Source organism: Phoenix dactylifera, unplaced genomic scaffold, assembly GCF_009389715.1.
Source record: "Phoenix dactylifera cultivar Barhee BC4 unplaced genomic scaffold, palm_55x_up_171113_PBpolish2nd_filt_p 001769F, whole genome shotgun sequence".
Lineage (NCBI taxonomy): Eukaryota > Viridiplantae > Streptophyta > Magnoliopsida > Arecales > Arecaceae > Phoenix > Phoenix dactylifera.
The window spans coordinates 40,338-65,676 of record NW_024069067.1 but is presented as its reverse complement, the minus strand read 5'-3'; the positions used below and the strand labels follow the sequence as shown (position 1 = coordinate 65,676).

Genomic DNA, 25,339 nt, shown 5'->3' with positions numbered 1-25,339 from the left:
AACTTTAGTGGATTATGAACCAAATCATCTGACGTATTTTGTATTTTTATTGAAGATAGGTAAGAATTATTGATTGAAATCTAAAAAAAGAGGAGACTTGAATCCAAATAAATGGTATCCAACCCTTAGCAAGTTTCCAAGCAACATGGCACCCTTGAGTATTCTTTTATATTTGATGCTTCGCTTTCTTAATTAGTGTGGATGTTACCTAACATCTGCGAAGTCCAACTCTATACAAACAATATCGAACAAACTTAACAATATAGCACCATCGCCTTCATTCATGCCTAGAACATACTCCTTACGCTCAGAATTCACCAAGAGTTCATTCCTACACTGAAAAGATTTTAGAAAGAAATAGCACCATCGCCTTCATTCATGCCTGGACCATATACTCCTTAAGCTCAGAATTCAGCAAGAGTTGTGGAACATCAAACATGTACAGATTTTAAACAAAAGGTCTTGTTATAAACGACACAAGCATGAATTAGGACATGCCACCATTCTGAATCTTCTGTAAATAATACATTTTGTGGGTGCATGTACTTCTACTGTATTGGATATCAATGCAACAGAGAAACTTGCAAAAAAATGGCAGCCATAAACTCCAAGATAGCTGTCAAATCACTAACAGCGGGAAGCTCGAATGGGGATGGAGAAAAGCAACCAATTTTGCCGAATGCAAGGAAATCCACCAACATGAAGTTCAGAATTTATGCCAATAAAGATACAACAATCTAACCCTAAACCCCATATTTAGATTTGAGATTTTAGATGCAGAAAATCATATAAATGAAAATCACCTGCATGTAATGTTAACCTAAAATCAAGATTTGCGCTCTATCAAGTGGGGCTTAACATGAAAAGGGATACAATTTAGGCCTACTTTCCCTCAACATTAGACTCCATGTGAGAAAGAAATAAAGATGAAAAAAAAAACATCTCTAAGTGTGCGCATCTTTCATTTGCTATGTTTTTGCTTTAGCATCCAGATAAATAGTTCGATATCAAACCTCGAGAAGAATAGTCCAATTGATTTGATGGTCATAAATATCTTCCGGCAAATAAGATTAAGCAATAATTTATCAATTAAACTTTATGAGAACAAAAAGAAGAGAATAAAGTAGATGACTAGCGGAGTTGATAAGCACTGCATGACAAACGACACAAATAACAAAGAAAATCCTATGCTTGTCCTTGTTGTAACATGGTTGGTACTATGATACAAAAACAACCTAAAATGCCGGACGTGGTTTTGCTGACAGGGGTTATATCAGTACAAAAAATAGTTTAGATTCGCCATGTACTTGGCAAATAAAAGCACACTATCAGCACAACAATTAACAAAATTCATTGAAAATTCCAAAGGAGCATATTTGAATAATAAGATTAGAGCATCTACTTAGAAAAACATATTGCTAGCAGTTCTGTGAAATAGTTGGTCAGACAGGTGCGCAATGATGCATTAAGTTGAGCTAACTAGACATCATTCTATCATCGGCATGACAATTACAGAAGTTCACTAGAAATTGCTCAGGAGAATATCTAAATAATAAGACAAGATTTATTTGGTTCTCAGCAACAGAATAAAGAATGTCCAAAGAAACATCTATCACTAAGCTCTCAAAAATTTTCATTGTCGTGACACTACTACAGTAGTAACCAGGTGCCCATTTATGCATTAAGTTTGAACTAGACAGCCAATTGATTTCAAAACCACTATACGTGACCTAAAGTCAATCCAAAACTCAGTTTCAGTGAGGGGCTCAATGCAAAAGACTTCGAGGTAGCTTGATCTCATCTCATCATTCTGCATATGAGCTGATGGCATATACACCGAGTCCTCTCGTCTGGCCAGGAGAGCCTCCTTTAAGTGAGGATACATCAAGCAAAAATCTACTCAAGAAAGACAGGGAATTAGACCATGAGGAACATATGATAGAATCCAAAACAAGTCAAATTGATTCTTACAAGCTAGTGATTGCTTTTCCTAGTTCAGAAGTTCCACAGCGCATCAGAATTTTTTGGTCTTTGATGGACACCGAGTGACTCACGGGAATTTCGAAACTTCTCACAGCTGAAACATTACGAGATTATTCCAGCTGCCATGACTTCAAATATAGCAAACTTCAAAAGATCAAATACAGTAAACAACAGCCAAATCAAAAACTATACTTACTCGGCTGATAATTAGCATTAGTGCCATCATCTAACATGAGTAATTTCTGCAAGAATAAAAATTCTGTGAGGAAAAGGAAAAAACCATGAAACTTGGCTAACTTTTATCAGCAAAAAAAAATCTGGAAAGCATGCATTATATCTGAAAAACCTTTTCCTCACAGCAAAAAATTCTGTGAGGAAAAGGAAAAACCATGAAACTTGACTAACTTTTATCAGCAAAAAAAATCTGGAAAGCATGCATTATAGTTCATGTTAAAAGAATATAAAACCTTAAGATTCTCATAACATGTTTCCAGGTCATCATTCACCAAGATATGATCAAATAGACCCAGAGATTTTCCTTCCTCAAGTTCTGCTCGTGCATTTCTAAGTCTCTTTTGGACCTGTTCCTCGGTCTCCGTTCGCCTATGTACAAGAAAATCAGTGCATTAAGACATACACACTAAGCTCAAAGTAAAGAGCAATGTGAAAACAGTGGAAACAAATAATCCATAAAGAATTTGAGAATTTAAATACCTTGAACGAAGGCGCTTCTCAAGTTCCTCAAATGAAGGTGGGCGGATAAAGATAAATAATGCTTCAAGGGAACTAGACCTCACAGATCTAGCACCTTGAACATCAATATCGAGGATGCATCTCTACAATTGAGAGGGGAATTATATATGTAAGCTATCAAGTTCGAGGAGATACTAAACTGGCACTCATCTTCATGTTTGTCACCAATAGAAGAAGCAGAGCATTTAAATTTACCTTTCCAGCTTCTGCGACTGCTTCAACTGCTTCAATACTTGTTCCATAAAGATTTCCATGAACTAATGCTGATTCAAGGAATTTCCCGTCTCTTATCTCTTTCTCCATGGTGCTTCGTTCAGTGAAGTGGTAGTGAACTCCATCAATCTCCTTTTCTCTTGGAGCTCGGGTTGTGTGACTCACAGAAAATCCAAAGGTTGTTGGGAATTCTTTCATTAGCTTCGAAATTAGTGTGCCTTTACCTACTCCAGAGGGACCACTAATGACTACAGGCTTGGGGCCTTCACCTACAACCCCCTTGCTCCAAGCAACCACCTCGGCACCAAGTAACTTACTTTGTTCTTTTACATATGGGCTGCCCACCTAGCATATAATCCATATAGAGGTTCTTAATAAAAAGGAAAGTAACACCCAAAAAAGAATTAAAAACATTTCCCATGATCATCAATATATTCTAATTGTTGGAGTGGTAGCTTATCAACAAGCATCTGCCACAAGTCTCCTCTGCAAGTAAACTATGCAGGTATTCTTTTTTTTCACATTTTGAACTCAATGAACTCAGCAATAGTTAGTATGGTCATTAGCTAGTGGCATTGCTGTGTGCCACCAAGTTGCATCTAAAAAGACTGGTCTCGCAAACACTCTTCAGTCAAGATAATACTGCATGCAATTTCTGCTATGAAATTGGTAACTATGGATATCAATCCCTTCTACACCCTCTATTCGTTATGCTCATCAGCTGCTCTCAGGCTACCGACAAAGTAGTTTTGGAACAAATATTTGGAAATACCAGACCATATAGTGTTTAATATTATAACACTTAGTGAAGTGATTGGCAGCCACAATTCAAATTTGTCAGGTAATATCTGAACCAGTACAAAACCAACTAAAATATCTGGCACGTATTAATCATTGCCATGATAAGTGCTTTAAAAAGTTAAAAGCATAGGCAAGGCGCTTCAGCCTGAAAATGCAAGGTGTAAGCCTCAAGGTGTTTTAAAGCATAAGCCACAATTATAAGCCTTAAAAAACAATAAGCATATCATTTATGTGACGCTTCCAACCATTTATTGCCCTGCATTAAAGATCCAGGAGCTTAAGGTGTCGACAGAGATAAGGAAACGAGTTTATATCTTCCTTGAGGGCATAATCGTCATTGGCCATTAGTCAAACATGTTAAATTTCATTTTTTTATATCTTAAAGAGATATTGTGCTAGGATATTAAGAGTTATAGACCTCTTTGTTGCCTTAAAAATCCTCACAAGGGGTATGTTTTAATTTGTAAGCGGAAGCCTTAGTCAATGATCACAAGGTGGAAACCTTGAGGCTTTTTTTTCTTTGACAGTCTCGCCTCAAGGTGTAAGCTTTTTAAGCTTCAAGTTCAGCTTCTTAAAACCATGGTTGTGACATGATTCATGAGCATAACAAGTTGAATAAAGACACTTTAATATTTTCTTCTAAAAACATTATTCAAAGAAGCTTGTATTGCATGTATTATAAAGCAGTTTGCAGTAGTCAAACCTCAAGAAACCAGAAACAGTCATCTGCAGAACAATCCGCCTTAAGAATTAAAATCCGATCATCGTTTACAGGAACAGCTGAGTGGCCATTTGATGGCCTCGGTTTTGTACCCAATACAGTAGGAATTAACCTGCCAGTTCAACCAAAAACTGGGTATTTCAACTGTAGCCTCAGAATTAGAGCAGCAAAAAAATGGGCATGGACCACAGAGTTACCATTTTCCTGTTGACTTGTCAAAAATTTTGACATCAATCCACAATTTCGCTGCATCCCTTGATCCTTCAACCACATACTGAACATATACATGAACAACTGTTAAGATCTCACATAACCATACTGTTATTGGAATATAAAATCAGCGAAAAAACAAAACAACGTTGAGCTACTGTGGCCACTTACTATCTTGTCGTTGACAAGAGTAGCTGTCTGATGGCCTTTGGATTCTGAATCATAGCCAACAGACAAAAGTCCATCTGGAATATCTAAAAGATTACCTGGCGCCTCCTGTCCCTGATCAAAATTCAAATAGATCAAGACTCTCAGGCCCACATTTCCTACCCTTGAAACCGACTAACCAGAAAACTTGACACCTAGTTTACCAAGAACGCTGTTAACTTAGAATTTAGAATTACTTTGCTTTCTTAACAATGATGCTGCTATTCCAAAAGAATCATCTTACCATGAAGAGTTTCCTTGTCTCCGATTCAGCCTTCTAAACTGGAAAACAAGAGAAAAGATTCCCATCAAGAGACAATACCCATCAAATACACACTTAAATTTCAGCAAAGGTTTCATGTTTAGAGAATTTATATATTGATGAGAGAAAACATATTAAAATTCTTGAAATAAACCTTATTTTTCCCCAAAAAAATAAGGGAAAAATTACGGTATCCAAGGAGGAGAAATCTCATACCATTTAAAATCTAACATATCAGGAAAAAATATTTTTCACATCCCACTCATGAAACTCTTTTTTTTTTGCTACAAACACGAAAACGAAACTCGTTGCTAGAATTCTATATACGATACCATATAATAAATACCATATCTAATGAAAACCATTAAATTAGAATGAATATAAAACTTCATGCCAGCAGGCCCAACACATACAGCCGCATGATAACCAAAATAAGAACGCAAATCAATCTCGAAGCTTTCCTCACGAAAACACCGTAGATTTGAAACAAAACAATAAAAAAAGTATCGAAACTTTAACTAAAACTCATGCTGTCGACCAACATAACCCTAGGGAACAACCAAAGCCCATCTACGAAAAAAGAAACCCAGAAAAGAAGAAGAAAGAACCATGACCTTGAAAAAAGGACGAAGGAACATAACAACAAAACACCAAACTCACCCAAAAAAAAAAGAAAGAAAAGAAAAACTGACCTTAGATCTTGAGATTGTTATATATCTTCAAGCTATAATCAAAGAACAACGCCCCCAAAAAACCCAGAAAGATAGAAAAAGAGTCCCCTCGGAATCAGGGCCAGGGGCCTTGTCTTTAGGAATTCGGCTAATAATAGCATTGCTCCTCTATTTCTTCCGCTAATTTCCTAAACCTCTTCGGATTGCCCCTCTTTTACGATAAAAAAAAACCCAGAATATGAGAAGGAAAAAAAAAAAAGTCCTGAGGAGGAGGATTTCTCGTGGCTTGGAGTTCAAAAAAAAAGAGGACACAGGAAGCTTCACCTGCTCTCCTCAAGGACTCGGCCCGGCTTATGCCTCCGAAGCGCGTTTCTCGTTTCCCTTTGGACTTTGGCTTTTAGTGAACCGCGTTCATCTAACCGGGTTCTGTGTGCCGAAACGGCCATCCAACTGGCGCAATCATCCGAATCTTCTGATTCGATCGTGACCGTTGGAGGCCATCTTTTTCTCCACCTTTCGTCCAATTTTGATGGCCCAGTGTTAATGATGGGCGGCCCCTGATGAAGTCTGAGTCCGGTGGATTGCAAGCCCACCGAACTGGTTAGGCGGAATGAGCAACCGCGTGTGTTGCAAGCCAACACCTTAGTGCTCGAGGGCGACTTAGCTACTGTCATTCGCTGGATCTAGCAGAGCATGAAAAAGGTGGGTGATTACGATCAGAAATATTCGGACGATGGTGAGAGATTCGATGGCCTTGCAGGTTAAGTATGTGTATCGCGAGGCCAACGAGACAGCAGATTAAGTAGCAACCTATATGGCCAACCATTCTGAAAATATCCTATGGCTAGAAGAGAGGGGACTACCCGATGCATTCCGAGACTTGTTATTCTTTAATTTTTTTAGGTGTATTTTATATCTGCTACGTGTGATACAACAAAAAAATACCACTGTGATGTCTCTTACTGTGAGTGGGCCATAATAGGTGGAACCAATTTAGGATTGGGTTTGTCCTTGTGACTGTATCTATTAGGCAACCAGATCAAACATATGCAATTTTTTATACTTATAAAATTTTTTATCTATATTTTTTATCAAGCAACCTAGTCAATCACGTATATTCCCATCTTTTTCTAATCATTAGAAACCATTCCTATATTTGTGCACTCCGCGATCACGAATATTCTGTTTATAATCATGAGATCCCTTATATTGACTTCTATATTTGTCCATACACTGTAGCTGTTCCTATGAAATTTGTAATTTTAGTTTAGAGATTATGGGATATATATAGAGAAGATCAAATCATTCTTTCCAAGTTTCTCGATATCATTTTGTAATTTTAGTTGTCTTAAAGATTATGTGCCTAGCTAAGTTTAGTAGCAAGTGATAAAGTCTAGAACAATTATTTTAGGTAATGTCTAAAGATATGTAGAGATTCACATTCGTCACATTCAGAGCCTACTGTTGACGCTAAAATGGAATTGAATTCATCTATGTTGGGGTGACTAGTGGAGAATATAGGATGGTTGTTTCTTGTATTTGAAAGATATTCTGTAAGAGCTCATTTGGATGCCCATATGATCTATTTGTTGGGTACTCTTTATATAGTTGATGGTACTAAAAGATAGAATTCTTCCAATTAGAGATTTATTAGACCCAATGATCCCAAAAAAGAGAAAATGTGAAAAATCAACTTTTACAAAAGTCAGACTTTTTTTTCTTTCATGATTTGTTCAATTTAGAAGGTTCTAAAGGCTTCATTCTCCCGTGATAAAGTTGGTTAAACAATTATTAAAGAGACATTTTGTATAATTGTTATATTTTATCACGGATATTTTGGTATAAAAAAAACAGCTTTTCTACCGGGCCTAAAAATGTTTTTTCGGAAAGCTCTAAAATAAAACTTCTTCCAAAAAAGCTGTTTTTAGCTTTGTGAGAAAGCTACCCAAAATTTTTTATCAAATATTCCTATTTCATCTAAAAGTGCTTTTGATGGGCTAAAAAATGCATTTTGTCCCTCCAAAAGCTTCTCCAGATGGCCCCCAGATACTTTGGAGTTTGGAGACGCGAGCAAAAAAAAATAGTAGGAAGGGGCAAAATCATATTCTACTATATAAGTCAATACCATTAACGAACCCATGCAGAAACCATATTTAACCGCCCGAAATTTCCTGCTCACGTTTTTCCATCTGCATGCTATGGATGTTTTCAACCCTCTATCTTACATGCTTCCACATTTTGGTCAGAGAGTATGGCTAATTAAAGAGACCAGAAGTTTGAATTCTTTCTCCAGACTTTATCATCTATTTATTTAAATAAATCATACTATTGGGAAATTTATTTTTATAAAAGAAATTCAAACAAGTTCTACTCGAAGACATTCAAAAGAAACGCATCTAGATGCTCGTCAATTCTTGATCGAAAAGTACATGAAGAATCTTTGGATCGGGGCAAAATTCTTATGGGGCAACTCTATAAACTCCGAATTTGTTTTTTAAATTAGTGTGGTTATTCAAATTTAGCAGCATGAGAACTTTCAACCCGGAGAGGGGAATGAAAAACAAAAGGAAAGTTTCGAATGACCCATGACTTTTTTAAGAATTTTAGTGGATGCCGGACTACGTTCTAGAAAACCATGGTGAACGGCATTATACTTCTTCACAGAAGGTCTTTTCATGGAAAAATGCTAGTTTGGCCCACAAATTGGACTCAACGCATGGGGATGGCATTAAATAATATCTTCATATCCCTCTAATGCCATTGTTTTCATGCTAACCAATGGATTCCGTCCTTTCTTCCCTGATTTTTTTAAAGTAGGATTGACCAGATAACTTCCAAATTTTTTTTTCAAACTTTCAGCAAAAAAATCCTGTATGATTGATGCACTTGTTAGAATTATACATAACTTCGCTTATTATAGTATGTACAATCTTGAATATCACAACTGCTTTATATTGATGCAGCAATCTCTAAAAATTTTGAAATTTGATTGTCATATTCAAATTTAGTATCTGTATCAAATTATTAAATTTGACCAATAAAATTAGAAAATAAAAGAGCATACAATGGACCTGCCCAAACAAACCCTCCGGAGTGATGGCTCTATTCAGAGATGAGGACGTGGAGTAGGCCGAAAAGCCTGAGCAGTCCGTGTATCAATTTGGCCCAAACTTTCAGCACAGTCGGGCTTCGTCGGGTCGGGGCCAACTGGATTTTGGTCCAGGCTTACAAGCTTTTTGGGCCTAGACCCAGCCCGAAACCAGAAATAGTTTTATTTCGGGCCCGGGCCTGAAGAAAACGAGGCGCCGCCCAGGTCAGACCCCAGCCGGTCCAAATGAAAGGGTTTTCTACTTTTCTTTTCTAGTTTGATTCATTCAAAAGAGTATGTCGCATATATTTGGTAAGCCATGCTTAGGAAAAAAAAAAAGAAAAAAAAAAAAAATAAAAGGATCATGTAGTTTCTAGATCAAATTTTGTAAAGGTTTATGGAACCTATTATTTCCAACTCAGGTAGAAAATCTAATATAAGCTACAAACTTATGTCTAAAATTGCAAATTTTTAAATGTGTTTGCTTCTTCGTCACTAGACAAGAGAGTTGCTTCTAGGGTTTTTTTTTTAAAAAAAGATTTCAATGTGCAGATTTATCCCTTTGATCAGTCTCTACATGATTAATTCACATTTACAAAAGGAGTTGGGAGGAGAACTTGTAGTTTGGAGAGCTGGGTTAGATAGAGCCATAGAGGCAAGACTTTAATCGATGTTTTAATTATCAAATATAGTTGGTTCTACCTCATATATCTAAAGTTTTCTTTCGAAAGTTATAGATTTAGCTGATTTAGAGTTTAGTAATCTACAAACTAGGTTTGAATGCATAGATAGATCCTTTCAATGAGTCTATCTACCAAAGGCGATACTCTAAATACAAAACTCACTATAAAAAAATCCTAATAAAACACCTAATGGTCTGTTTGGATATTCATGAGGAATATCCTGCAAGAATTAGACCTGTTGACTTGCCCGACTCACATCTTCTAAGAGCCGGGTGAAGGCATATCCTAAATCCTTATCAGTGGGTCCGTTGGGACGTAAAAGGCAAACAAAAAAAAACTATAGAGGTCTTTCTTTTCTTCTTTTTTTTTCTTCCCACAGGATTTGGATTTAGATAGGGGAGGAGGGGTTCAGTTGATATGGTCTATGTCCAAATGGATTTCCCCATCCCTAAAGTCGGCAGAAAATTTCATCCAATCCCTGCTGCATTATTCAAATAGATCTTGAGATTAGAAATAAAACTTATATGTGGTTTTGGGAAGGAGTTATATTTATCTCCAAAGGATGTATATGGCCTTGTGTTTATCTTGTCTTTAAGCTGAAATGGATAATATAATTAATGAATATAGACTCATAAAGTAGAATACGTCCACGATCTTCGTAACACATATGATGTTCAAAAGTCAATGGAACAATTTCTCAAAAAAAAAAAGAATGCCTTGCAAATTAACAATGGTATACTTTATCCAAATCTAATCTTTTATGATCTTTGTGGTGGCCAAGTTGCTTAGATAATATCTATAAAGAAAAAAAAGCTTGTTCCATGACTAGCGGAACCCTCAAACCCTCTAAAAGAGATAATAACCAAGAGGACTAATCTACCTAGCTGAATCTTGTTTAGTTCTGGAGTTTTTGATCTATTAAAGCTGAAATAGCATAGAGGTGTTCATGATGCGATATGTATTGACTCATGAATTGTCTGTATTTGGACTACACCATGGCCATAGAGTTGGAATCTTGGAGGGGCCAGCCTCCCACTCTCTTGACTGTACTAGAACTAACATAATGCTGAACCAATCAATAAATTCCAAAGGCAAGACACAGTGACCTAATGATGGCCAGGCCTACTCCATGGAGCCAACAGGCAATTGTCCATAATACGACCTAGCTAGATAAGGAATTAGTTCTCCAATTTTGCTCGGATGCTTCCGAAATATTACAATAACTGATGTGAGTGATTATATATACTCAAAAGCCTTGTAAAGTAGCTGTCACAGAAAAAGAAAGAAAAAGAAATAGTTATAACCACTAATGGTGGGACTATTCTTCCCGTGAGTCCAGATTGTATTTTCTGCACGAAAGAATGATTCATCTTCTTTCATGACGTCAACCATTAGATTATGCAAATCCATGCGAGTGCATGAAAGAAAAATATTGAAATACTTTAAGAGCTGTGCAAAATGCGGTCCCAAGGTTGGACATCAAGATAGAAGAATTTTTTTTTTTTTTTTTTTGGTGCGCAAATATAACCAGAACCCAGTCCCCCCAACATTTTCCGGTCACCACTGCCACTCTCTCAGCATCCTACACTGAACCCGAGTCAAAGTAACAGAGACTTGTCTCGAACGTCATGGTGCAATCTCTCTTAAAATTAATGTCTGGCCGTTCCGAGAATACTCTTTTCAGTGGCATTGGGAGCCACCAGGGACCGCACTTCATCTCCTTTGACCGTGCATTCATTAGGTTAGCCAAACTTTTCAGTTTGGCACGAGACACAGATGCCAAGGTGATCACAACATCAACAAATTTAGAAGATAAATGCTCGCAAAAGAAATAAATTAAAGAGTTAATCTTTTTTATGGACAAATGGATACAAAGAAAAATGCCAATCATCACATTGATTTATGAAACACACATACTTAATTTACAGCAAACATAGCTTTCAGCCTCACAATTCTGTCTCTTTTCAACTAGCAAGCACTCTATGACTGAAATTAAGCTTTCAAGGCCTGTTTAGCTTACAGCTCTTCAAACACAAAAGTATATATACATATACATATATATATATTTGAAATATATAATAAAGCATTCCATGCCACATAGGGAGAGAGAGCAAATTAAGCATGGCTAAAATAAGGAGCGCTTGGAAGGAGCTCTACCCACAGCCCTCATCAAATTAGCCAAATCCAAAACTTTCGCCACCTTCGTCCCCCTCTTTGCCTCCGACGACGCCCTCTTCTCTTCCGCCTTCCGGTGCGCTCTCGCCAAATCGTTCTGCATCTTCTCAATTGCCTTTGCTCTCTTTTCATCCAGTTTCCTCTGCATAAATTGGCATCATTAAGAGTTTTATAACAATCATCTCATCGATATATAATTCTCTCAGAACTATCCAACTCAAGAACATATATAGATTAGTTACCTCTACTTTCTTCAACCACGCCGTCGCCTTCTCGATCTGCTCGCTTTCCCATCCATTGATGATCATGTCCTCCCGCTTGAGCCGGTTGCTGATTTTGGCGATCTCGGAGGTCTGCCATGCCGATATCTTGGACTCGACCTCCTCCTTCTTCACCTGCTGCACCGAGAGCTCCTCCACAGGGGCCGGGGAGTCAGCCGGCGGTGCATGAGTGGGCGAGGGGATGGGATTGTTGTCCGGGACGATCGCGAGCGGGTTCGTCTCCTCAAGCTCCTCCTCTCCGATCCTCGCAAGGTTCAGCCCGTCGTGGTTGCCGTTGCTGGCGTTGCTGTCGTTCTGCATGGTGGATCCGGCGACGACCATGGCGTTGAACTCTCTGCTCATAGTCGAGAGGTGCTCGCTGGGGACGTCGCTCCCCACGGAGAGCGTCGACCAGCGGTGGCTGCTGGCCTCCCACGACTCCCTCCTCCGACCGCGGCTCGACGAGGGCTCGGAGGACGGAGGTAGCTCGTGGATGTCGCGGAATTCGGTCTCGTCGGCGGCGGCGGTGTCTACTTCTTCTCCTGTTTGAGGCCTTTGATCATTCAACATGTCAAGGTGGGGGGTGCAGGGAAGAGGTTAAGGGATTTGGACCAGGGGGGTGGGGGTGGTGACCATTAATTCGTTTAGGGAGAGGGGAAAGGCAGGCTTCTCTCTTGTAGGTGATGGTGGAAGAGGGTTCGAGCTAGCCACGCATAAAAAAGGGTTTGGTGGAGTGACAGCAACCAGTGAGGACTTGAATGTTAAAGAGGCATGGGCTATGAATGGCGTGGCACCAACTTTGTTTCTTTTATAACGATATTAGTTTGTGACCGGACCCACTCACAAGCACTTTGAAGGGGATATTATTCCTTTTATTTTTGACTGGTTGTTGCAATAGGAAGTGCTTTGTCCTGATCTGATGGTGCTTTGAATGGTAACTCATGCGGTTCCCTTAAATTGATTTTAAATATAATATTGTTCCCACTAGGCCACTATTATGCTTTAAGGAAAGAAAACTAAAGATATATACTTGTACCTCTAAAGAAAACTAATTAAACATACTTGGAGCTCTGGCTTACCTTGGCACTGATCTCTGAATGGATGAACCATTCATTAATTTGTTGTGCAACAATAACAAAGGCCAGGGTTATATGTAAGGGTAAGATAGGATTACCCCTTCTCTCCCTCTCCATGTGTGCGAGTGTGATAATAAATTAATTCTTCAATAATCCAAAAATCTCACACAAGCTGCTGTACTGTTAAAGTGTAATCTTCTTATTATTTTATATACATTGGCGATTGAAAGGGAATCATGGAAGATTAATTATGTATGTATAAGCTGCTTAAATTTTATGTGAAGTATAGATAGCAGTTACTTTGAAGAATTTGAAGTTTCCTCCGGCTTGGATAGATTAAAAAACTCAGATATTTTTATCATCATCTAAAGTAAATTATCTGAGTAAATTGCATGTGGTCTAGAGTTAGATAATGATACAACCATCATTCTAACTTAACTCTTAGGGCTCGTTTGGTTCGCGGGAAAAGAAGGGGGGAAAGTGTGGTCAACGGGAAAGTAATGAGATGCCTCTTGTTTGGTTGGAGTTTTCAAAGGAGAGAGAAGGGAAAGTTATATTCCCATGGGAATGTGATTCCCATATTTCATGGGAAAGTCTTTCCCATGAGAAACATGGGAAAGTTACTTTCCCATGAGGCGGGAATCACTCCATTTTTACTTTTTTCCAAAAAGTCCTTTCAGCATTAAAGAAGCATTAAAGAGGCATTAAAAACTTAATTTTTATTAAGGGCATAATAGGAATTATATATAACTTTCCTAGGAAAGTGGATGGCCAACCAAACATAAGCACTTTCGAAATTTGTCACTTTCCCATGGTCAACCAAACATGCCAAAAGTACTTTCCTAGGCATCATCTTCCTAGGAATTTGTTTCCCAGAAATCATATTCCTAGGAAGGAAAATGCTTCCCGCGAACCAAACGAGCCCTTAAGAAATAGCATTATAGAGGATTTACCGCTAGCTGTCTGGGGTAGTAAGGGAAGAGAGGACACGGTAACTGCACTGCCGTGTTCGGACTGTAAAGTCTAGAGTAGGTAGGGACGATGCAGCATCAAGAAAGAAGAGGAAGTTTCGTCGACAAATATCTCCATCATTTGATGAATCTTTTCATGAAAAAAAAAGCATACGTAGTCATGAAACGGACGCGTGGATGTCGGTGGAACCACCCAACACGAGCAGGACACGTGGACGAAGGAACAAGCCTCCTCCGGGTCCCAATCGCTTGTGGTCCGGTCCAAGGGGGCGTGCTTCCATGCACCGCGTGAGGTGACGCCATGCCTGTCTGAAGGAGGGAATTCCATTAACGCGTACGACTCCTCCAATCCTCGGCCTCCAAATAACCCCACGTAGATGGCTTTTCTGCATGTAATAAAGGACCGAGTCGACACAGTAGAAAGAAGGAAAGCAAGACGGACGTCCGCGGCATGGGATGTGGGCGCCCATCGCGCTTAGTTTTTAAGCGTTTGGTGGAGAGTGAAGACGCAGTGGAGTGGGAACACTTGGCTCTTGCGCTGGCGAGGAGCTTTCCACTTGATGTGATGGGATCTTTTTGGTGTTAGCTTGGGTGGTGGAAAACTTTTGACGCGTCTGAAATAGCTGCTATAATATTAGTGGACGTGGACATGAGATTTGACGTGTAGTCCTAGTGACATGAAACGTGAGCTGTTTAGCTCAATGAAACTGCTTAAACATATGGAACGTTGGAGATTAGTTGCCCGACATGATATGATCGTATCTTCGTTCTCATTTTGAAAACGCCATATCTAGCTCCCATCTGCTAAAGCCATCGTTTATATATATATATATATATATATAAAATAAAGAATTGAATATAGGATAGGCCCAGCATGGAAGACCACCGAAATATCTGATGATTGAGTACAGAAATGTGTGATTATTGGGAGAAGCCCAGCTCAGTATCCATTGGTGAGTGTCATGGTGTAACATGATACTTTTAGCTCGATCTAAATAGAGAGCCAAATATGCACGTGGCGATTGTCATGTTCTTTTGGCTATTACTATAAATTTGATGGGTGAGTAAAAAAAATATTATTAGAAGTATAAAAGTAAAAGAAATATTGATTTGACAATATATATATATATATATATATATATATATATATATATATATATGATACATGTGTTGTCATATGACTTTTGTTATATATATATTTTGTGTATATATATGTGTACAAATTTTTTAAATTAATTTTAAAAAATAGTTTATACTTACGATATTAAACATTGTAAAATTGTTTTCCTACAGTTGCATTGCCGACGCTTTACAAAGTATCAGAAATCTATCACGCGGTGCTTTTTTGTGTCAGCAAATGTATTAAAAAGCATCGGCAATACCAAATGTTCCAGTAGTGATGCCATATAGTTTTTGGTTTTAGTTATTTTGCCTTTCAAGAATATGGTGGCAATAGTTCTGCAAGTATAAAAACTTTACTGTGTTTATGACAATCTGAATAGGGGAAGGTGTCATAAATTTGCTATTTTGTATTCATGAAATCATTATTCAAGTGTTGGAGATGTTATAGAAGATTGTAAGGGTAAGCACTTACTCATCAAAAGAAAACTTGGCAGCTTCTTTCATCTGTATCACTAGTCATCACAAGAACCAAATCTTGATTCTATTTTTTAATGTCGATATTGAGAGCATATTTCAACAAATGGCAACTTAGTTGTATTTGGTATTTCAGAAGAACGATTTCAAAAATGAATAGAATTGAGTGGGTCAAAGCATTGGTGCAGGTATCACATGTCAGCCGTATGTGTTAAGAGTTTTAATTTTTTTTAAGATTAAATTTTTCTTATACTCTAATTTTAATTAGTTTAAATACTTTAAAATACTTTTTTGTCAGATACCTCTTTCAGAAAAGTTGCAGCTCTTTGAAAGAGAACATTTATTTCTAAAAAGATACGATGTTTTCAAAACATTACGTATCTTCGAAATCATCACAGTCTCCTCGATCATCTATATAGAGTCTATAAATAGGCTTTGAATCCAGTATCTAGAATTTTTTAGCACAATCTGATTTCTCTCTCATTATTGGTATTGTGTCTCTCAAGAGTTTTTTTTTTCCACAGATAGAATACTTTCACTCTTCAATTTTCTGTTCTCTATTCCTTTCTTTTCTGGGCATCTGAAAGAGTTATTTAGGTCAAGGTTCTCCAAAGAACATGCTTGTTGGAGAAGAATCGGGTTGAACCAAATTATTGCACCTTAGAAATGAGATTGTTGCCTCTTAAAGCCACACGTAGGAGTCAATGGCGCTCTCCTCAATGCATGACAAATCCACAAAAGGGTCGAATTAGCAGAGTATGAAGCTTGAGAGCTCTTCAAGCTTGAACAAGAGAATTCAGGCAACTATGTATTGCTTTCTAACATCTATGCTTCAACAGGGAGATGGGGAGAGTGTTAGGAGAATTATGCAAAAAAAGGTGCTGATAAAATGATAGGATTGGGTAGATTTTGGTGGTAAAGTGCACCAGTTTATAGCTGGCGATAGGTCGCACACTCGCACTGTCGGTCAGAGGAGATACACGAGATGTTGAAAGAGGTAGGAAGGAAGATGAGGGCATTAGGGTACATAGCTGATGAGAGTTTGTGTCCTGAGGTATGTTGAAGAGGAGGAGAAGGAAAAAATCGTAGGGAGCCACAGTGAGACGCTAGCACCTGGCTTTGCACTGCTTGTTTTTGATGCGAAGGCACATAGTAAAGAACTGAGGACTGTCATGTTGCTATCAAGATCATTTCAAAGATTGAAGGGAGGGAAATTGTGGTTAAAGACAACAAAAGGTTTCGTGTCTTTGAGAATGGGAGGTGCTCCAGCAAGGACTACTGGGAAGCCCTCGCCGAACCTGAAAGTAACTCTGGGAGTTTTGTGATATGACAAGGGGCTTACTGAGTTCTAGATATATATCCATTATTTCAATTCTTCAAATATGAAAGTTATTCCTTCATGGTTGTTGTATATAGAATAATCAGCCGTTACAAAGTTATCTTTCAATAATAGTTTGGCTGGCATGGCAACAGTTTCTGACTTTCCTCCCACTTTTTTTAAAAAACATTAATATCTAAAATGAAATAGTGTGGTGCAACAATATATATATATATAAAGAGAGAGATATAGAGAGAGATGGACCAGACTATATTCAATGTAGCTAGATCCGAATCCACTTGCCACTTTGATCGACACGGATTTTGCAACTTCCAAACAATATCCAAAGACCCGATAATTGCCTTTTCTTTGCAATAAAAAAAAAAATTAATGGGATAAGACAGGGCACACTGCCCATGCCCGTATCCTCCCGTGGGATGCATACCCCGTCCACGCTCTCTCACCTCTTTCTTAAATAGACATTAACTCCAAACGATAAACACCTCCTTGACGAGAATAAACATAAATATCATAAACATAAATAAAAAAACACAGCCACTTGCTAAAAGAAAATATTAAAAATTTAAAAATAAATACTAATATGCTAGTGTTTATTTCTGCAAAGTTACTGGTGCATTATAGTTCCATTTCAATTAGAGTTACAAAGATATGACTGAGTCACCACCTAATTAATATTGCTGATTAATATTGCTAGGAATTCAAAGATCAAAGAAGAGCCATAGAACTGTAAGCACAACAACCATTGTTTCCAATTTTTGTGATTAATTAAAAATCATGATATTCAAATGAAAAGCATGGATAAACATATGACTGATGTGAATAGGGGGGATCATTTAGTCAACATAAATTGCATACAATACTTCAATGAATTTATTATTTTATGACAATATATGAGAATATATTCAGTAGAATCAGAGCACAAATGAAAAAATTAACAGCTACAGCGAGTTGCATGACTGCGGCTGACCAACACTCTAATAGAAAATGAAAACATACGAGTATATGAGATTTCAGCAAGATAATTAGAATAGCTATGCAAGAAGGATTAGTGTACTAAGCAACATGGGGGAGCATCTGCATGAAATGAAAGCAGCAATAAATATGGCTATAAAATGCCACATTCCTTGTTGGCACATCAATAATGAAAGCAACAAGAATCAGTTGAGCACCCATTAATAATGAATCAACAAGAATCAACGGTTGTCTAACAAGAGCTAGAAGAATTATGACCATGTTGAAAGAATAATCCATATTAGTAATTCTTCAGATATTTCTAACCTCGCCCAATTTTTCCTCCCTCTTCTATGGGCATTTTTAATAAAAAAAAGTGTAATTTACTTCTTTTTAACTATATGTAATTTACTTCCCTTTAACTATAAAGAGAAGTACCGCTCTGGATGATAACCACCTTACACCCAGAAAAGTAAAACAAAGAAAGTAATGAGGACCTCTCAAGTACTATGTGAAACCCCCATGAAGCCAACCCACCACAATAACAATTCCAAGCTTTTTTTGGACACCAAGAATGTAGAAAAACAATGCCATCTCTAACATAAGGTTGTCGTCAGAACACCAGGATGAAAACAGCATTTTTTGAGGCTGGCAGTGAAATAATAACAAGCAACCATCTCCACCTCCACCTCCTCAGTTCTTCCAATCAAATTAACATGAGTGCAAGTTGATGGTGACAATGGAATTACCCAATGTTATCAAACTTATGCAAGCTTTCCCCAAGGCAAGAGTTTCAAAATAGTTCTAATGACTATGGCACCCACCAAATAAACATGACAATAAGGGGCCAATTGGTTGCTTCTATGCACTGCAAAAAAGCCAAAAAGATGATGTTAAGGAGTACTTATAGGTTCTATGAGAAAACAAGACTGGTCCTACTCTCCATCAAACTCATTCTTCATATTTTCTGACTTTCTTAAAACTGCTTTTATGAAAAGAAAGCAATGGAACCTTTTACAGAATTCATTTTCAGGTGCTGTGTTAATTTGGTAGAGCTTTACACCCAAATAATCCACAAATGACTGCTACCTCACTAAATCTAAAAGAAAATAAGAAATATTTCCCACTATATGGTGTCATGGCCACCTCAATGAGGTAACAAGTGAAAGGATCATGGCAAAAAGATGACAGTTTGACCCACACTTGGGCCGAGCAAACACTTCTAGAGTTTAGCAAGCAGCACCGAATTACCTACAGGGTCAAATGGACATCATTGATCATGATAAATGTAAGGATTGCCTAGTTGGTTCTACTTGTAACCTGATTCACCCTAGCTGACTCTTTGGTTTACCATTTACATAGACTTGGTATGCACAAAGAAGAAACAACACTAGCATAGTGAAATATTTGCTTTAGGATACCCAATAACTTGAAAGTTGTAGCACACAAACATAAATTCTCAGCAACCACTGACATGAATCTGTTAAACATGCAAATATTGACTAAGCTACTGAAACATAACCACATTTCTAAATTTTGCAAGAGAATGGTTGTCATTAATCTGCTAATCCATGCTTGCATTGGTAATACAAGAATATCACTTTTTCCCAATGGCTAGAGGTGCCCTAAGTTCATGTCAACTGAGGAAACGGAAAGAAGCCTGTTTGCCAAATGCTGAGGAAGCAAAAGGTTCTTTTCTTTGGTTTTTTTTATCATTTTCTTCTTGTAATCAAATAAACCTTACCGTAGGGTAGCTCCTCGAGAATGTTGAAAATTCGTCCAAGGGTAGCTCCGCCCACCGGAACACTTAGAGAAGCTCCCGTGTCAATCACTTCCATTCCTCTCATTAGCCTATTTGTTGTTAAAAAGTTCAAATCTATCATACATCCTGGTGAAGGATGAAGTGATCATTTTATCATAGCTTGTATTTCTATTTTAGCTTTTCTGTATCTCATATTCTTGTTAAAATTAACACATATTCAATTTGTATCTGAAGATTATTATTATGGCTATCGAATAATGATCACAACATCCGATGAAATTTGAAGATATCAACTCATCTAGGCAGGCACTAAGATCATCCTTGCATTTTCAGGTTATGTTACGAAATTGTAGATTAGTCCAAACCGCTCCTTGGTCAATTTATTTCTAAGCAAATGTCTCAATTGTTTAAGTTTGTCTCGTAAACCTTTATGGGGAGAGAGACTAGCTTTTGGCTAATGTACGAAATTATTGAGGAACCTAGCCTCCAATATCAATTGTTCTGGGCCTAGCCTCTAATATCAATTGTTACCATTTGAAACATTTAAAACATTTTATATGATTATGATAAAGAAAAGAAAAAATTAATTGAAAGATGCAATAGTTTAATCTTCGAATGTGCTCAAACTTGTGTCTAAGTGTGCTACTTATCTTGCTTTATGGAGCTGTAACCCATTTATGGCATTAAAATAGAGAAAGTGATTTTTGTAATTGCTCAAGGGAATGGAGCACTTGAGAGCATTGGATGATCTACTTAATTGTGGAGCTTTCGTATTAAAATTGTACATATTTGTTTTCTGAGAGCTATGGAAAAGATGGAAAGATTCTGTGCTTACTCAAAAACCTAAAAAAAAATTCATATTTTTTTGTTTAAACTAATGCTGCAAAGTGGACCTATTTTAATCAGTTTAGATTGTCCTTAGAATTTTGCATGTACGAAGCAATGCTATCCTTCATGACAGATTTAGCTCGATGTAAATGAGTTCAGTAAAATTAGGGAGAGTTTCTAATTGCTAGTTATGGCCTTCAGTTGCTGATTAGGTGTAAGGTTGGAACTCTCCTGGAGGGAATTCCTGTCATCTAGTGCACCTTGCCTATTCTAGGCCTTCAATTGAGGGCATAGGTCTCGCCATTTGAAAAGCATGCCAATGTTATCCTTGAATTGAAGGAAGGATTGCTATTGTGTTATTGATTGCAGTTAGTTTCCATCAAAGCTGTATATTAAGATTGGATTTAGCATGAATAAGATTTTGGCCAACTCTAATGGTTGCCTATGAAATAAGATCACTGGCAGGCAAATACCTGCATTCAGAATTAGTGGAGCCTCTAGGATGATCCATTTTTGCAGTGAAAAGAAAGGGTAAATGGTCCTACTCTGAGCTGTTGAAGCGATTTAAAATTGCTTCAACAATAAGCGGAGACCAACCAAGGGAACAAAAATTGCCCCCAACATTCCCATACTATTTGATGCCTTCTTTGTCAATACGAAGGTTTGAAATCTGAATCAACTTGTGACTTATCCAGGTTATTTTTTTAGGCTAGTCAAAATTTCATTTAATTTGCTAGTTTAAGAAACAAAAAGGGAAAAAGATGTTTTGGCTGGTGTTAAACAAAGTTTTGTGACTTGAAGGAGTTGGTTTAAGAATATTCTTTCAAGTCAAGTTCTTATCTAATTAATGATATTTCCAACCTTGTTAAACTTGAGACAATTTGTGGACTTAAGTTGAAATGAGTTCGAATCTTCCCAATTATTCACATATAGTTTTCAATTTGTTTTAGATGTTATTTGTGCCTGTAGTCTCCCAATTATTCATATATTTAGTTTGTAGCAACTTTACATTACTGCATATGGATATTTAGTAAAATATGAAATCTCCCAATGTTACATAATAGAGAACTAAACTGGTCCTTTGATTCATTAGCTTGGCATACTGCTACATGTCGTGTTCATATTATAACTATAGTTGTCAACTTGTCATTATATATGTGGTATTATATATTTCTTATTGCTCGTGATCTCTTAATATGTTCAAAAATATACAAAAATGAAGTAAATTAAACATTTTGAACTCCTCAAATACTTTTAAGGTTATTCATGGTAGGAAGGTTACTATTTCAACCTTGTGATTATTCATTAAGATTTTCCTTGTGCTTTAACAATTCTACTAAGAATTGACATGCAAGTTTCAAGGGAAAGTTTCATAAGCTATTTGCAACCTTTTTTCTCCAACAAAAATTGATCGTCTTTTATCAGTTATACTTCTTTTGTTTTATTTTTTTGCCTAAGGTTTATTCCCGTGTGGTATGTACCATTAAATATTTAATTTAAAATAAATGGCCAGTTGACTTTCCAAAGTATGCTTGTCATCTTTACTGGCCTGTCCAAAAGCTTATTGGTTCTACAGGCCAAGAAGCCCAATTTAAAAGTGACCATAGCCGCTCAGTGGAGTCTGAGGGGATAGTTGAGGAGAGGCGTGGAAGCACTGTGAAACTCATGGGAAAGAATACTTTTGCTGCACCCAGAGCTGTTGCAAGACCCCTTGGGTGGAGTAAAAAGGAAGCAAAGATTGATGGAGAAACTGAAAATCCCAAATCAAATGATGAATTCAGAGAGATGTTTCTCAAGAAATGAACATTTCATTTCTGCAAATGGTGAGTTTTTCGGTTGCTTGTTGAAATTCGGAGTAGTAATAGAACTTTGTGAGAAGTAACTAATTATCTTGGTTTTGGTTAATTATCGCCTTCTCAAATGTTCTATCATGTCCAAATTTGAGCATGTTTTTTAACGTAGTTCTATCTTTGCATCTTGCTAAGCGATCCTGGAGAAAGTTTAGTTTATGTCTTCTAGAATGAGGGAACTTATATAACCTTTCCTTGCTAGTCTTCAGATCACAAAAAATTGATAGGATATTTAGACACCACCTCTTCCTTTAGTGCGCTATCAGAGTTTTATTGAGTTCCAATAAAACCATTTCTGTCTTCATTCCAATCAGTTGAAAATTTCCCAATATTTTCCCTCCAAGAAAATGCGGCACAAAGCAGGCATGATTTCTACCCTACCCCAGTTGGACTCTCCAATAAAACATTAGAAATGTAGCAAACTAGAAACTCAGGCACAGTTTCATCACATTGTGGATAGAAAAATGTAGTGAAAAGTGAAATCTATTAAAAGGCACTAAAACGGCAGAGATGCCAAACAAAATTATAATAATGCTTCAAGAGAGCAACCATAGTTTCAAGAGCCGAAGAAACAACTTCCGAGAATAAACTATTAAGTGACAACTAAATAGTTTACAGAGACAATGATGTGCAAATAACCTAGCTATCTCAAAAAAGAATTATTAATGAAGAAGGTTGCCAGATAACATGTGACTTCAGCAGTGAATGTCTAATAAACGACTTCAACAAATTTAAATTAGAAGTGGTCAAAATTAAACTAACCAAGATCATTAGAGTTTCTTCCCAAGAAGAGAAGAAAATAAATAAAAATCAAGATCGACATAGAAGAAAACTTAATAAAAACCGTTCGAAGTAGCAAATTCTCCTCAGTCTCACAGAAACAATATTACAAGATTCAAGTGAACCAAAGAATAAAAATTGTTTTAGAATATAAATATGGTTCGAACTAGCAATTGATTTGAATAAAAGAAATAGATGAAAGCAAGAGTAATAAGTAAAGAAGATCAAGAACTGACTATGTGATTTGTGGAGACAATGAGTGAACAGAAGTAAACCTCAAGAATTATTATCCATGATACCTTAGCATGCAGTAGTCATATTAAAACTTTCAATGGCATCAAAATACATTGTTTTCATTTTCTTTAAGACAAAATACTAGAACAGAGATTTTTGTCACCTGAATTCTCCCAACACAGCCCCCTGGGTTGGAGATTTTATATCAACTTAGGAAGAACGATGCTAAAATAAGCAGTATATAAAGAATTGAAAATCTTTTACCTCAAGTATATTTTCTTGGAATCTCCCATTCTTTTCTTCATACCCATCATTCCTTTCCACCAGCGCCCCCCCGATCCTCCTGATCTTCTTTTCCCATCATCACTTCGATCAGAGTCGTCCCCATCCATCTAAGCTACCATCATCGACAAGATTCATTCATATTTGGTTAGAAACCGTAACGGGGCACAATATTTTAAAAAGCAGAGTGAAATGAAGAATAAAGACCAAAAAAAAAAAGAACAGAAAAGAAATTGGTCCAAAGTACCGTGAGGTCCACCAGCACTGCACCACGATCCTCCTTTTCTTCAAATCTGCTCGGCTAAGGGTACCGACCCTGCGTCAGTTCCCATTGTTTCAGCTTTGTTAAACTCGAAGAAACAAAAAAACAACAAGAATGCCAATCAAGAAATATAAGAAACACGAGAAGAATAAAAACTTCAGAGGCTAAAACCCTTCAAGAATCGATGAAAACCCTCATCGGAACAAGAAACCATTAATGTCCATCGAAACTCAAGCAAGTGAAACAAGAACCACGACCGTAGGACAGAAACCCTCGGCATTGGGTCAAAACCCAAGCAGGGGAAGGAATCACATAAAGAAGGAAGAAGAAAAAGAGAGAAGGGGAAGAGAGAGAGGAGAGATGGAGTACCGAAAGCACCGAGAGGCTCCGGTAGGCGAATCAGTCGTACAGACCGGGGATCATGGACTTCCAACGGCGATACCTCTTGTCCACCGCTCGGCGAGAAACCCCATTCTTTCCTTCATCTGCCTCTCTCGACCATAGGACAGAAACCCTCGGCATTGGGTCAAAACCCAAGCAGAGGCAAGAATCACATAAAGAAGGAAGAAGAAAAAGAGAGAAGGGGAAGAGAGAGAGGAGAGATGGAGACTTGGAGTACCGAAAGCACCGAGAGGCTCCGGTAGGCGAATCAGTCGTACAGACCGGGGATCATGGACTTCCAACGGCGATACCTCTTGTCCACCGCTCGGCGAGAAACCCCATTCTTTCCTTCATCTGCCTCTCTCCCTCTCCCTTCTCCTTCCCCCTCGCTCTCGCTCTCTCCGCGGGCGTTGTGCCGCCTGAAACGAGAGGGGCTCTATTTATAGGAGCGGAAATGACAGTGGGACCCCTCCGGGTTCGTGTACCGCCAGCTGTCAGAATATGCTTCCAAGCCTTCTGGAGATTTTATAAATATTTTAAAAAATAAAAAAGTTTTATCACGTTGATTGTCCTATTCTGCTTTTCTTTTTTTTTAAATTTCTTGCATAAATATCTTTCTAAATATCGAATTTTACATGAATAACCTCTCAAAATTGACATTGGCATATATATCTCATAAAACACTTGTTTTTGCTATCTATTTTTTTTAAATCTTTATTTTTGCATATATATCCACATTATCTGATGCCATTAAAAAATTAACGGTATCAAATTAAAATGACTAAAATATTCTTAATAGATAGATGTGCCAAAAAATATTTATAAGACCATCGTGATGGAGAATAAGAAAATAATTTCAAAATTTTATTTATTTTTAATTAAAATAAATATGGTTTTTATTAATAGGGTTTTTATTTCCTCACTCAAGCAGCCTCTGTAACTGTTGAGCCTTGAGACCCCTTCGCGGGCCTCCACCCAAGGCAGTCCGGTAGACCGGTGT

The 25,339-nt window shown here is 37.4% G+C and overlaps 2 protein-coding genes and 1 long non-coding RNA gene across 5 annotated transcripts; all 3 read right to left on the bottom strand.

The window, feature by feature from the left end:
- Positions 1 to 1,438: 1,438 nt before the first annotated feature.
- Positions 1,439 to 6,163, bottom strand: LOC120109067 (guanylate kinase 1-like). 2 transcript variants are annotated; one of them, XM_039122800.1, is made up of 11 exons: positions 6,146 to 6,163; positions 5,133 to 5,170; positions 4,853 to 4,963; positions 4,669 to 4,745; positions 4,454 to 4,583; positions 2,932 to 3,294; positions 2,698 to 2,819; positions 2,451 to 2,586; positions 2,180 to 2,225; positions 1,972 to 2,077; positions 1,439 to 1,896 (listed from the first exon to the last, which is right to left on the bottom strand). In XM_039122800.1, exons 2-11 carry the CDS (start codon positions 5,133 to 5,135, stop codon positions 1,806 to 1,808), a joined length of 1,185 nt encoding a protein of 394 aa, XP_038978728.1. In that variant the 5' UTR covers positions 5,136 to 5,170; positions 6,146 to 6,163; the 3' UTR covers positions 1,439 to 1,805. The 2 variants fall into 2 exon arrangements, with proteins under 2 accessions (XP_038978728.1, XP_038978727.1); XM_039122799.1 differs by lacking the exon at positions 6,146 to 6,163 and adding an exon at positions 5,843 to 6,133.
- A 5,296-nt stretch (positions 6,164 to 11,459) lies between these two features.
- Positions 11,460 to 12,817, bottom strand: LOC103704568 (remorin 4.1-like). Its single transcript, XM_008787921.4, has 2 exons — positions 12,010 to 12,817; positions 11,460 to 11,909 (listed from the first exon to the last, which is right to left on the bottom strand). The coding sequence occupies exons 1-2, from the start codon at positions 12,595 to 12,597 to the stop codon at positions 11,718 to 11,720; spliced, it is 780 nt and encodes a 259-aa protein (XP_008786143.2). The 5' UTR covers positions 12,598 to 12,817; the 3' UTR covers positions 11,460 to 11,717.
- Positions 12,818 to 17,177: 4,360 nt separating this feature from the next.
- LOC113462553 lies at positions 17,178 to 24,718 on the bottom strand. 2 transcript variants are annotated; one of them, XR_005510120.1, is made up of 4 exons: positions 24,328 to 24,718; positions 23,944 to 24,012; positions 23,679 to 23,811; positions 17,178 to 17,491 (listed from the first exon to the last, which is right to left on the bottom strand). It is a non-coding gene; the product is annotated as an uncharacterized LOC113462553 (long non-coding RNA). The 2 variants fall into 2 exon arrangements; XR_005510119.1 differs by lacking the exon at positions 17,178 to 17,491 and adding an exon at positions 18,225 to 18,828.
- Between the last annotated feature and the right edge of the window lie 621 nt (positions 24,719 to 25,339).

Excerpts from the sequence above, each read along its gene's own strand:
- LOC120109067 (XM_039122800.1), bottom strand. Across the intron at positions 4,746-4,852 it reads CTCTTGTCAACGACAAGATA|TATGTGGTTGAAGGATCAAG; the intron begins GTAAGTGGCCAC and ends GTATATGTTCAG. Across the intron at positions 2,226-2,450 it reads CATGTTATGAGAATCTTAAG|AAATTACTCATGTTAGATGA; the intron begins GTTTTATATTCT and ends TTATTCTTGCAG.
- LOC103704568 (XM_008787921.4), bottom strand. The coding sequence starts at position 12,597 with ATGTTGAATGATCAAAGGCCTCAAACAGGAGAAGAAGTAGACACCGCC. Across the intron at positions 11,910-12,009 it reads CGTGGTTGAAGAAAGTAGAG|AGGAAACTGGATGAAAAGAG; the intron begins GTAACTAATCTA and ends CAATTTATGCAG.